Genomic DNA, 12,364 nt, shown 5'->3' with positions numbered 1-12,364 from the left:
ACATTGATGCAGGAATCCTCTTAAATGGAGGGTTATGGCTGTGAAGGAGGGAAGGGTTAGATTAATCATGAAGTAGGTTTATTTGGTCAGCACATCATGGTCCAAATGTTCAGTGTTTCAGACCATAGCAAAATGACAGGTTGATTGGATGGTCCCCGGACTGCCGATTCTGCTTTAGACAGACTCAGCAGGTATTGAAGTTTCCACAAGCGCTCTCGCACCATACATTTACACATGGTCTTAAAACTTCCACCTTCCTGGAACCAACAGCAGCAGCTGGAAATGATTAAAAAACTGACAACAGCAAAAGTACTCATTACTCTGGTCCACAGGATTCTGTTAACCCAATTATCTCTGACAAGGACTGACCTCCTTTCCTGCGTCTTCAACGATGAAAAAAGGATTGGTCCCATCAGACACAGTGAAAGAAAAGCGATCTTTGAGAGAGTTACTGCCATCATGATTGTAGCTGATGTGGTTCTGATAAACATCATCCATCGTAAAGGTGTTGGTCTGACGATAGTGGTAGCCATTACTGGTCCGTTCAATTGTCCCATGGCGGGGCGGTTGTACAATGGAGAAGATTAAAGACTCAGCCTGGGATGTCAGACCAGATTTCATAGCAGTAAGCAGACATTCAGATAAGCTCATATGTACTCACTCAAAATATTACCTTAGCATTAGTACAAAGGGTATTTACAGTGTTGTTGCTAGAATAGTGAGTCCAGTGTCTCCAAAATCCCATAGCCCACTTCATATTTATATAAGATTACATTTGTCAAAAAAAACTCACTTGCCCATCCATTGAGGTGTTCTCAAACCAGTGACTTCAAGGATTCAATCTCATTACCTCATGTTCTCATTATTTATTGCTATTTATTTATATTTGCATTTGCAGAGTATCCTGTCTTCTGCACTCTGGTTGATCTTTCACTGAACATAGGAAATACAGCAAATTACAGGCCCTTCGGCCCACAATGCTGTGCCGACCATGTAACCTACTCTAAAAACTAACTAGAATTTCCCTACTGCATAGCCCTCTATTTTTCTAAGCTCCATGTACCTACCTAAGCATCTCTTAAAAGACCCTATTGTATCTGCCTCTACCACCTTTGCTGCCATTCCATGCACCCACCCTGCTCTGTGTAAAAAACTTACCTCTGACATCCCCCCTGGTCTTACTTCCAAGCACTGTAAAACCATAAAGTAAACACAAAGTATACTGCAGATGCTGTGGTCAAATCAACACATACAAACAAGCTTCATCAAGAGAGTCTCGGCCCGAAACGTTGACTGCTCATTTCAATGGATGCTGCCCGACCTGCTGAGTTCATCCAGCTTGTTTGTACCGTAAAACCATGTCCCCTTGTGTTAGCCATTGCAGCTCAGGAAAAAGTCTCTGGCTATCTTCACCATCAATACCTCTCATCATCTTATACACCTCTATCAGGTCACCTCTCAACCTCTATCGCTCCAAGGAGAAAAGGGCAAGTTCACTCAACATATTCTCATAAAGTACACCCTCCAATCTAGGCAGCATCCTTGTAAATCTCCTCTGTACCCTCTCTATAGTATTCACATCCTTCCTGTAGTGAGGTGACCAGAACTGAACACAGTACTCCAGGTGGGGTCTAACTAAGGTCTTATATAGTTGTAACATTACCTCACGGCTCTTGAACTCAGTCCCATGGTTGATGAAGGCCAACATGCCATATGCTTTCTTAACCACACTGTTGACCTGTGCAGCAGCTTTGAGTGTCCTATAGACATGGACCCCAAGATCTCTCAGATCCTCCACACTGCCAAGAGACTTAACATTAATTTTAGATTCTGTCTTCAAAGTTGACCTACCAAAATGAACCACTTCACAGATACCTGGGTTGAACGCCATCTGTCTTCTACTCCCAGGTCATTTAAAAAAAAAAACACAAAGAGGAAAGGTCCCAGAATAGATCCCTGTGGAACACCACCAGATACTGACCTCCATACAGAATATGACAACCACCCTTTGCCTTCTGTGGGCAAGCCAATTCTGGATCCATAATGCAAGGTCTCCTTGGATCCCACGCCTCCTTACTTTCTAAATGAACTTTGCATGGGGAACCTTATCATATGCTTTACTGAAATCCATATACACTACATCCACTGCTCTACCTTCATCAATGTGTTTTGTTACATCCTCAAAAAATTAAATCAGGCTTGTAAGGCACGACCTACCCTTGACAAAGCCATGCTGACTATCCCTAATCAGATTACATCTCTCCAAATGCTCATGAACCTTGCCTCTCAGGATCTTCTCCAACAACTTGCCTACCACTGAAGTTAGACTCACTGGTCTATAATTTCCTGGGTTATCTCTACTCCCTTTTTTGAATAAAGGAACAACATTTGCAACCCTCCAATCCTCCAGGACCTCTCCCGTCCCCATTGATGATGCAAAGATCACCGCCAGAGGCTCAGTAATCTTCTCCCTCGCTTCCCACAGTAGCCTGGGGCATTTCTCGTCGGGTCCCGGCAACTTATCTAACTTAATGCTTTTCATAATCTCCAGCACATCCTCTTTTTTATATGCTCAAGCATTTCAGTTTGCTGTAAATCATCCCCAAAATTGCCAAGGTCCTTATCCCTGGTAAATACTGAAGCAAAGTATTCATTAAGTACTTCTGATACCTCTTCCAAATCCACTAACACACATGATGGGCCTATGGCTCATCCTCTTCCTCTTCACCTATTTGTAGAATACCTTGGGATTTTCCCTTAATTCTACTCGGCAAAGCCTTCTCATGGACCCTTCTAGCTGTCCTAATTTCATTCTTACGCTTCTTCCTGGCAACCTTGTAATTTTCTAGAGGTTGAACAGTAACTAGTTTCTTGAACCTTTCGTAAGCTTTTCTTTTCTTCTTAACTAGATTTTCTACATCCTTTGTACACCATGCTTCTTTTACCCTACCACCCTTCCCTGAACATTTGCCACATTTCTGCCGTGCATTTCCCTGAGAACATCTGCTCCCAATTTATGTTCCCAAGTTTCTGCCTAATAGCATCATATTTCCCCTACTGCAATTAAATGTTTTACCAAATTGTCTGCTCCTATCCCTCTCCAGCACTATGGTAAAGGAGACAGAGTTCTGATCACTATCTCCAAAGTGCTCTCCAACCAAGAGATATGACACCTAACCAGGTTCATTTCCCAATACCAGATCAAGTACAGCCTCTCCTCTAGTTGGCTTATCTACATATTGTGTCAGGAAATCTTCCTGAACACACTTTACAAACTCCACCCTATCCAAACCCCTTGCTCTACGGAGATGCCAGTCAATGTTAGAAAAGTTAAAATCACCCATCACAGGAACCCTATCACTGTTCCAGAATCCATCTCCCCATCTGCTCCCTGATGCCTCTGTTACTATTTGAGGTTCTATAAAAGCACCTAGTAGAGTTATTGCCCCCTTCCCATTTCTGACTTCCACCCATAATGACTCAATAGAGCATCCCTCCATGGCTTCCTCCTTTTCTGCAGCCATGACCTATCCCTGATTAGCAATGCCACTCCCCCACCTCTTTTGCCTCCATCCCTGTCTTTTTTGAAACATCTAAAGCCCAGCACACTCAGCAGCCATTCCTACCCCTGAATCATCCAAGTGTCTGTAATGGCCACAACATCATAGTTCCACATATTGATCCATGCTCTAAGTTCACCCACCTTGTTTATGATACTCCTTGCATTAAAACAGACATTTCAAACCATCTAGCTGAGCGCACATTTGCTCTGTCAGAATCAAATTTATTATCGTTGGCATGTCTCATGAAAATTGTTAACTTAGCAGCAGCAGTTCAATGCAATACATTATATTGAAGAAAAAAAATATTAATAATAATAAACATCAACCTAAAAACTTTGAGTATATAAAGGGTAAAACAGAGTCAAGGGTAGATATAGGACCAAAACAAAATGATGCTGGAGATATTGTAATGAGGGATGCAGAGATGGCAGAGGAACTGAATGCATATTTTGCATCAGTGTTCACAGTGGAAGACGTCTGCAGTATACTGGACATTCAAGAGTGTCAGGGAAGTGAAGTTTGTGCAATGAAAATTATGACTGAGAAAGTGTGCAGGAAGCTTAATGGTCTGAGGGTGGATAAATCTCCTGGACCTGATGGACTGCACATTTGGGTTCTGAAGGAAGTAGCTGGAGAGATTGTGGAGGCATTAATGATGATCTTTCAAGAATCAATAGATTCTGGCATTATACCGGATGAGTGGAAAATTGCAAATGCTACTCCGCTATTTAAGAAGGGTGGGAGGCAGCAGAAAGGAAACTATAGACCTGTTAGCCTGACATCAGTGGTTGGGAAGTTGTTGGAATCGATTGTTAGGGATGAGAGTATGGAATAGCTGGAGGCACAAGACAAGATAGGCCAAAGTCAGCATGGTTTCCTGAAGGAAAAATACTGCCTGACAAACCTACTGCAATTCTTTGAGGAAATTACAAGCAGGGTAGATAAAGGAGATGCAGTAGATGTGGTGTACTTGGATTTTCAGAGGCCTTTGACAAGGTGCTGCACATGGGGCTGCTTAGCAAGATTAGAGCCCATGGAATTACAGGGGAGTTACTAGCATGGGTGGAGCATTGGCTGATCAGCAGAAAACAGAGAGTGGGAATAAAGGGATCCTATTCTGGCTGGCTGCCGGTTACCAGTGGAGTTCCACAGGGATTGGTGTTGGGACCGCTGCTTTTTACGATGTACGTCAATGATTTGGACTTGTGGCTAAATTTGTGGCCGATGATACAAAGATAGGTGGAGGAGCGGGTAGTGTTGAGGAAACAGAGAGCCTGCAGAGAGATTTAATAGTTTAAGGAAATGGGCAAAGAAGTGGCAAATGAAATATAATGTAGGAAAGTGTACGACCATGCACTTTGGTGGAAGAAATAAATGGGCAGACTGGTATTTAGATGGGGAGAGAATTCAAAATGCAGAGATGCAAAGGGACTTGGGAGTCCATGTGCAGGATACCCTAAAGGCTAACCTCCAGGTTGAGTCGGTTGTGAAGAAGGGGATTGCAATGTTGGCATTAATTTCTAGAAGTATAGAATATGAGAGCAGGGATGTGAAACTGAGGCTCCAGAAGACACTCATGAGACCACACTTGGAATACGGTGTAAACTCTTGGGCTCCTTATTTTAGTCCAGGAATGAAAGGGTTACTGCATGAGGAACATCTGGCAGCTCTTGGGCTGTATTCCCTGGAGTTCAGGAGAATGAGGGGGAATCTCATAGAAACATTTCAAATGTTAAAAGGCCTGAATAGATTAGATATGGTAAAGTTATTTCCCATGGTAGGGGATTCTAGGACAGGAGGGCATGACTCCAGGATTGAAGGACGTCCTTTTAGAACTGAAATGCAGAAAAATTATTTTAGTCAGAGGGTGGTAAATCTTTGGAATTTGTTGCCACGAGTGGCTGTGGAAGTCAAGTCATTGAGTGTATTTAAAGCAGAAATAGATAGTTTCTTGATTAGCCAGGGCATCAAAGGGTATGGGGTGAAAGCAGTGGAGTGGGGATGACTGGAAGAAATGGATCAGCCCATGATTGAATGGTGGAGCAGACTCGATGGGCTGAATGGTCTACTTCTGTTCCTATATTTTATGGTCTTATGTTGATTACAGTATACATATATTGAATAAATTAAAAATCGTTAAAGAAACAGAAATAATATGTATTAAAAAAATGAGGTAGTGTTCAAGGGTTCAATGTCCATTTAGGAATCGGACGGCAGAGGGGAAGAAGCTGTTGCTAAATCGCTGAATGTGTGCCTTCAGGCTTCTGTACCTCCTACTTGATGTTAACAGTGGGAAAAAGGTCATGTCCTGGGTGCTGGACGCTGCCTTTCTGAGACATTGCTCCCTGAAGATGTCCTGGGTACTTTGTACGCTAGTACCCAAGATGGAGCCGACCAGAATAATAACCCTCTGCAGCTTCTTTCAGTCCTATGCAGTAGCCCCTCCAGGCAGTATGCAGCCTATCAGAATGCTCTCCATGGTGCATCTATAGAAGCTTCTGAGTGTATTTGCTAACATACCAAATCTGCCTGTCCTACACAAGCTTCCTACAAGCTGTCTCTACTTGTGCGCCAACTGCCCCATCTTCTGCCGCTTCACTTCAGTTCCCACCTCCCTGCAAATCTAGTTTAAACTCTCCCCAATAACATTCGCAAACTTCCTTCCCAGGATATTGGCTCCCCTCTGGTTCATCTGCAACCTGTCCCACTTGTACAGGTCACCCCTTTCCCAGAAAAGGTTCCAAAGATCCAAGATCTTGAAACCCTGCCCCATCTCCTCATCCACTCATTTGTCTGCGCTGTCTTCCTGTTCTGACCTTCTCTGGCACCAGGAGTAATCCAGAGATTACCACCTTGGAGGTCCTGCTCTTCAACCTCTTTCCCAACTCCCTAAACGTACTGTGCAGGGCCTCTACCCCTCTCCTGCCTATGTCATTGGTATCAATATGTACCACAACCTCTGGCTGCTCACCGTCCCAATCAAGAATATTCCTCAACTGCTCAGAGACATCCTGGACCCTAGCACCTGGGAAGCAACACACTATCCTGGTGTCTCTTTTGCTGCTGCAGAATCTCCTATCTGTCCCCCTAATTATCCAGTCCCCTACGACGATTGCTCCACCGGCCTTCACCCTACCCTTCAGAGGCTCAGAGCCAACCACAGGGCTGCTGCCTTGCCCAGGTATGTGACCCCCTCAGCAGTATCCAAACAGGTATACAGTTGCTGAGGGGGAATGGCCACGGGGGGGGGGGGGGGTCCCTGCACTGCCTTCTTTCATTCTTCCCGTTAAAGTTACCGTTCTATAGATTTGCTGAGCATGCCCACAAGAAGTTGTATATGGTGACGTGTATGTACTTTGATAACAAAATTTACTCTGAACTTTAAACTTAGAAAAGGATGTTTTGTTTGTTTGTAATACAGAATCTTAAGAATGACTAATTTGGGAATAAAACAGCAAACAATCAGTATATGATCATAAACACAAGAGATTCTGCAGAAACCCAGATCAATACATGCACAATGTTGGAGGAACTCAACAGGTCAGGCAACACCCATGGAAAGCTGTCCCGATGAAGAGTCTCAGCCTGTAACATCGACTGTTTATTCCTCTCCATAGATGCTGCCTGACCTGTTGAGCATTTTGTATGTGTTACAATCAATAGGGGATTGTGCTTTGCCGATTATGAAAGCACATCCTTAAATGCCAACATGCTGCAGTCATAAAAGCAGAGATCAAAGAGTAAGTGGATCTATTTCATTCACTCCTTGCTGTTCCCTTTACAAACTAAAAGCAGCAAACATATTTGCTCCGTTGAGAAACTGAACAGATGATGGCAGGAAGCGTAACTTCTTAATGAGGATAAAGTTAGGAGTTACTGAGCTAAAAACTAACCTCGGTGTCTTCATCAGTAGCTTTCAGCTCAAATTCAGTGATCGTCTTTCTCACTCCCTCCTGCACTCGCATTCCGGGGATCTGCACCACTGGCAGTGAATCATCCACAGGGCGTATAGTAATGGAAAACGTTTGAGTCACCTGATTTATTGAAGAAGACAATGCAGCCTTCAGACAAGGACTAACACAGCTTTGAGCAGGGCTATTCAATTAACTTTACAGGTAAAAGCAAAGATTAATATGGATTAGACTTGATACTGTTTTTTAACAAAATAATTATCTTATTGTTTGTGAATATTTGAGCTCCAGCTTAGACATCAAAATCAAACTGTTAAGTTTAGTATGAAGATGTCAAACATTTATACAAAGTGAAGAAAATGTAAGCACCCTAGAATTCCAAATGGGTAAAAATAGTAGGTGGTCTTAACTGCTATACCACTTGACAGTTATCAAGGTAGAATGCACCAGAAGTTTGTCCTGAGGACTTAAAACCTTAGCCGTGACAATGTGTGTTGCAAATTTAGCTGTGTGCTGCATGTATCCTTTACAACCATAAAAATTAGTAGTCAAACCTTTGAGGGCCGGGTGGGGCGGTGGAGTCATGTGCATGCAATGGCATTTCCAATAGGTTATATAAATGGGTCTCAGAATTCTCAGCTGGAAACATGTTCTTCCTCCTCATTACAAGGAATGGATGGCTTGATGACCAGTGATATTCTACAGACTCTCTTCACCTTTACGGTACAAAGCCACTGCTACGCCCTTGATCTTTCACAGCCGTGTCTTTCTTGCCTGACAACTCAGCATGGACTGAGAAGCTTCAGAACCAAGATAGGTTAAAGGAGAACAAGTTCAGTGCAGTCTGCCACATCTATTCTGCCTTACTTCAACTCCTGTGATCTTCTTAAACCATTCATCACTGCAAATACCTTCTAATTCTCTAACATCTGGGTAGTTTACACATGTATTGGGCCACACAAGGAGACAGTCAACTATTTTTAAGTCCATGCCAGCTCCTAAAAAGAACAGTGTTATCAGTTCTAAACATTTTCACTGTAGTCCTCAATTTATTCTCTCTCTAGCTCATCCACTGCCCCCAGCACCCCCACCCCTAGATAACTCCCTCCACTGGTGATTTACAGTAGCCAATCAACATACCAGCTCATCTTTGCAATGTGGGAGTGAACTGCAGCACCCAAGGAAAATCATGTGTTCATTAGAACAGACACACTGCACACCTATAGCGTCCCAGATCATGATCCAACCTGGGCTGAGTATGCCCACAGGGATGGATATGGTGACATACGTGTCCTTTTATAGTAAAATTTACTTTGAACTGGGTCCACGGAGCTGTGAGACAACAGCATATACTGCTCCGCCACGGTGTTGCCCCTTCATGCTCAATTCACATCCTCTGGAACACATTCTTAACCTCTTTTGGTAGTGCTTTACCTTACCAACCCCGCCCTAATCCTCGCTCTGTACACTTCCCTTGCTGCGCACTGGCTTAAATTATCCTTATGCATACAAGAACTATAGTGAAATGCAAATCTTCAGTCTCAAACCAACACTTGTACTTTAATTGCCCCGTGAACATCAGCCCTCTCATTACCTCATTGACACCATCGGACACCGAAAAGGTGAAATCATCAGAATGTTTCTCTTCATCGCTTGTGTGGACATATTGAATGCTGCGAGCTGCAAGATCGGCCTGAGTGAAATGGGTGACCTTTGTTCCTGTTGGAAGCGATAAAACACAATACAAAATAATGCACATCAAAACTGAACCACGAGGAAGCCTGCAGACGTCGGAAATCCAGAGCAACAGACTCACAATGCTGGATGAACTCAACAGGTCAGGCAGCATCTATGGAAATGACTAAACAATGTTTCGGGCCAAGACCCTTCTTCGGGACTGAAAAGGACGGGGAGAAGATGCCAGAATAAAAAGTGGCGGGGGCAAAGGGAAGGAAGATAGCTAGGAGATAGATGAAGCCAGGTAGGTTGGAAAGGTAAGGTGCTGGAGTGGAAGGGATCTGACAGAAGAGGAGTGGACCATGGGAGAAAGGGAAGGAGGAGCAGACCCAATGAGAAGCTGATGGGCAGGTGAGAAGAGGTAAGAGGCCAGAGTGGGGAGCAGAAGAGGGGAAAGAGTGGGGGGGGGGAATTCTTTTTTAAGTGGAAGGAGAAATCAATATTCATGCCTTCGAGTTGGAAGCTACCCAGACAGAAGACAAGCTTTGCTCCTCCACCCCAAGGATGGCCTCAAATTGGCACAAGGGGAGGCCATGGACCAATGTACATCAATCCCAGCCATCTGGTACAAGTAACTGGAATGGATTGTTTAAACAATTACAACAGCTTTGCCAATTTAAGTACAATATACATTTATAGGAAAGCTATCTTCAATAGCTACAAGAACTGTGCGCACACTTCAAGTGAGTTAAAAAATGTCTTGTTCAGGTTTAGCCTGAACTTGGGTCCACAAAATTCTATGAAAATAAGTGGAGAAAAGAGGTCAGCTTTTGAAAATGCAAGGGTCAAAGGTTTCAGGAACAGATCTAATAGTTTTAACCTGGCTCAGAATGGAGACAGAGGGACAAATAAATTTGCACTTTCACAATAAATTTATATTCTGCTTCTGGTTCAAGCTTAATATTGATTTACCATACAAGGTGTTCTCTAGAAGTGACATATATTTTGATGTAACTTACAAAATCAAAGCTATTAGAGTAGCAAAAGCCAAAGGATTAGAGAAATTGCAAATGGGTAATTTGCACATCACATACTAGTACTGCCTGGCAATCCCCCGATCTAATCCTACCTTAATCACGGGGCAATTTTCAATGACCAATTAACCTACCCATTGGTATGCCTTTGGACTGTGGGAGGAAACCAGAGCACTCGGAGGAAACCCATGTGGTCACGGGGAGAACGTAAAAACTCCTTACAGGCAGCAACAGGAACTGAACCTGAGTCGCCTGTACTCTAAAGTGTGGTACTACCATATTCCTGAAAATGGTAGTTTTATTATAGTTATAATTATTATTATTACAAGTAAGCTTACTACTTACGTTGAGGGATATAGGCTAGGGGCTAACTGTGGCATTAGCCTCCCCATATTCTCATTAACATATGGAAGGCAACTGTGATCAGTGTCATTCCCAAGAAATACAACGGAATTACTTTTACTTAAATTTAATGAAAACATAATGTACACAATACTCATTTGTTCATCTTTTTAAGGCTTAAAGCCACAGTGTTATGCAGTCTTACTGATCCGATTGGAACTGTTTGTTATTACCCTTATTTCAAAAAGGGAGAGAAAGATTTACAGAAGGGAGAAAATTGACAAGAACGTGGTGTAATTTCATTCAATGGATCTTCTTAATTCAAACTGGAATTCTAGCCCAAATCAAAGACTGCAGATGGAATTCCAGTCTGAACATTTACTACAAAATAAAAAATCAGTCTCACATTTTAAATGGCTTCATTAATCTGTAATTTCTTAGGAATCATAATGATTTCAATTCTCTGCAGCAGTAGAAGGCAAGTATCGTTTCTTTTTACCTGGAGAAGCAGTATGCTCAATATGGCCCAACTGAGGCTGCTTGCTTAATGTGTAAATCAGTTCCCCGGGTTCACTGTCCTGGTCGGTTGCTGACAGCTGAAGTGTTGTTATTTTTTTCACCGAGTTTTCCTCCAGTACTAAACCTTTGTTAACTACAATAGTAGGTGGAAGCTTATCGTCTGCAAAATTAAAACACAAATTAATATCCACAACATTATACCCTGGTCTCCTTGCAAGAAGAGAGGAATTGGGTTGTTAGTTCAAGTCCCCATCACTCCTGTCGCCATTGCTTTTTAAAAAATACTTTTTATAAAAATTTGTACTTTTTAAACAAACTCATATTTTTCACAGTGTGTGACGGTTCATCCCCACTCACTGGTAGAAAGCGATACAGCAGCTAAACAAATGGTTTTTCAACTTTCTCATTTTTCATTAGCTAGGAATTAGCACATTACCCACATGTTGCAAACATTTTAATTATGCAGCCTAGTAGCTAGCCATTAGCCCATTAGGAACTTCTTATCCATAAAAGTGATGGACTTTTCAGAGGCGCCATCTTTTCTTTTGCTCTTTTATTCTTTTGTCTTCACGTTCACTTCTCAGCATCTTTTCTTAACTCTCGATTTAGTTTGCTTTGTGTTTGGAATCCAAGATAAACTTAAATGTTGGATTTAAGAGTGCTCATCATTCTTGAATCCTGGAAGAACCCTAAATGGAGATCCAACACCCCTACCCCTGCGAATTCCTTCACCGATTCATTGTGTACTCATCAGATGATTTATCTTTATTTTGTGTAGCTGTGCGCTGAACCTTTTCATTTTCACTCTGTTCCAGTACACTACAATTATAAAGATGGCAGAATCAACAAATGAAATTGTCCAATAAAGTCAGGTTGCTACCTTCAGCCCCATATTTGGAGATTTGTTGTCATGTTAGATGGTGTGATCTGAGAGTAGAATGTCAGGCATTCTAAATCTGGGATCTTCCTCAAAGTTAACATCTGCTGAAAGTAATCCCACAGCTGCAGAACGTTAAAAAGTCCCTTACATCTGGAGTGTTTCATTATTTTTAATTTTAAAGAGACCTATCACAAAGGTAACTAAGAGAATGCCTGAACTTTTGATCATTCTGCGGATAAATCAAGATCCAAGTTCCCAAAAAACATCTATTTTCTTCTTAAAATGATCTTTTAATAAAGTTTGAAACTTCTATACACAGGTTCCCAATCCCACTAAAGCCTATTAATCTCAGAGCACCCCTCTAACGACAGGTGACCTATGGGTAACAACGCGTATTAGCAACTACCTTGGCTAGTTAACATGGGAACCCCAACTTCA

The 12,364-nt window shown here is 42.4% G+C and overlaps 1 protein-coding gene across 3 annotated transcripts in view; it reads right to left on the bottom strand.

Annotated features, from left to right (window-relative positions):
* The window catches only part of fras1 (Fraser extracellular matrix complex subunit 1), a 518,421-nt gene that overhangs the window by 100,558 nt on the left and 405,499 nt on the right, over window positions 1-12,364 (bottom strand). For all 3 annotated transcript variants that reach the window (XM_073065197.1, XM_073065198.1, XM_073065199.1), the window contains exons 45-48: window positions 11,027-11,206; window positions 9,069-9,193; window positions 7,457-7,597; window positions 370-597 (exon numbers count right to left, since the gene is read on the bottom strand). In XM_073065197.1, coding sequence (XP_072921298.1) covers window positions 370-597; window positions 7,457-7,597; window positions 9,069-9,193; window positions 11,027-11,206 — 674 coding nt within the window. The remainder of the gene's footprint in view (window positions 1-369; window positions 598-7,456; window positions 7,598-9,068; window positions 9,194-11,026; window positions 11,207-12,364) is intronic.

The sequence above is a fragment of the Hemitrygon akajei genome, chromosome 13 (genome assembly GCF_048418815.1).
Source record: "Hemitrygon akajei chromosome 13, sHemAka1.3, whole genome shotgun sequence".
Classification (NCBI taxonomy): Eukaryota; Metazoa; Chordata; class Chondrichthyes; order Myliobatiformes; family Dasyatidae; genus Hemitrygon; species Hemitrygon akajei.
This window is presented reverse-complemented; position numbering and strand designations above follow the sequence as displayed.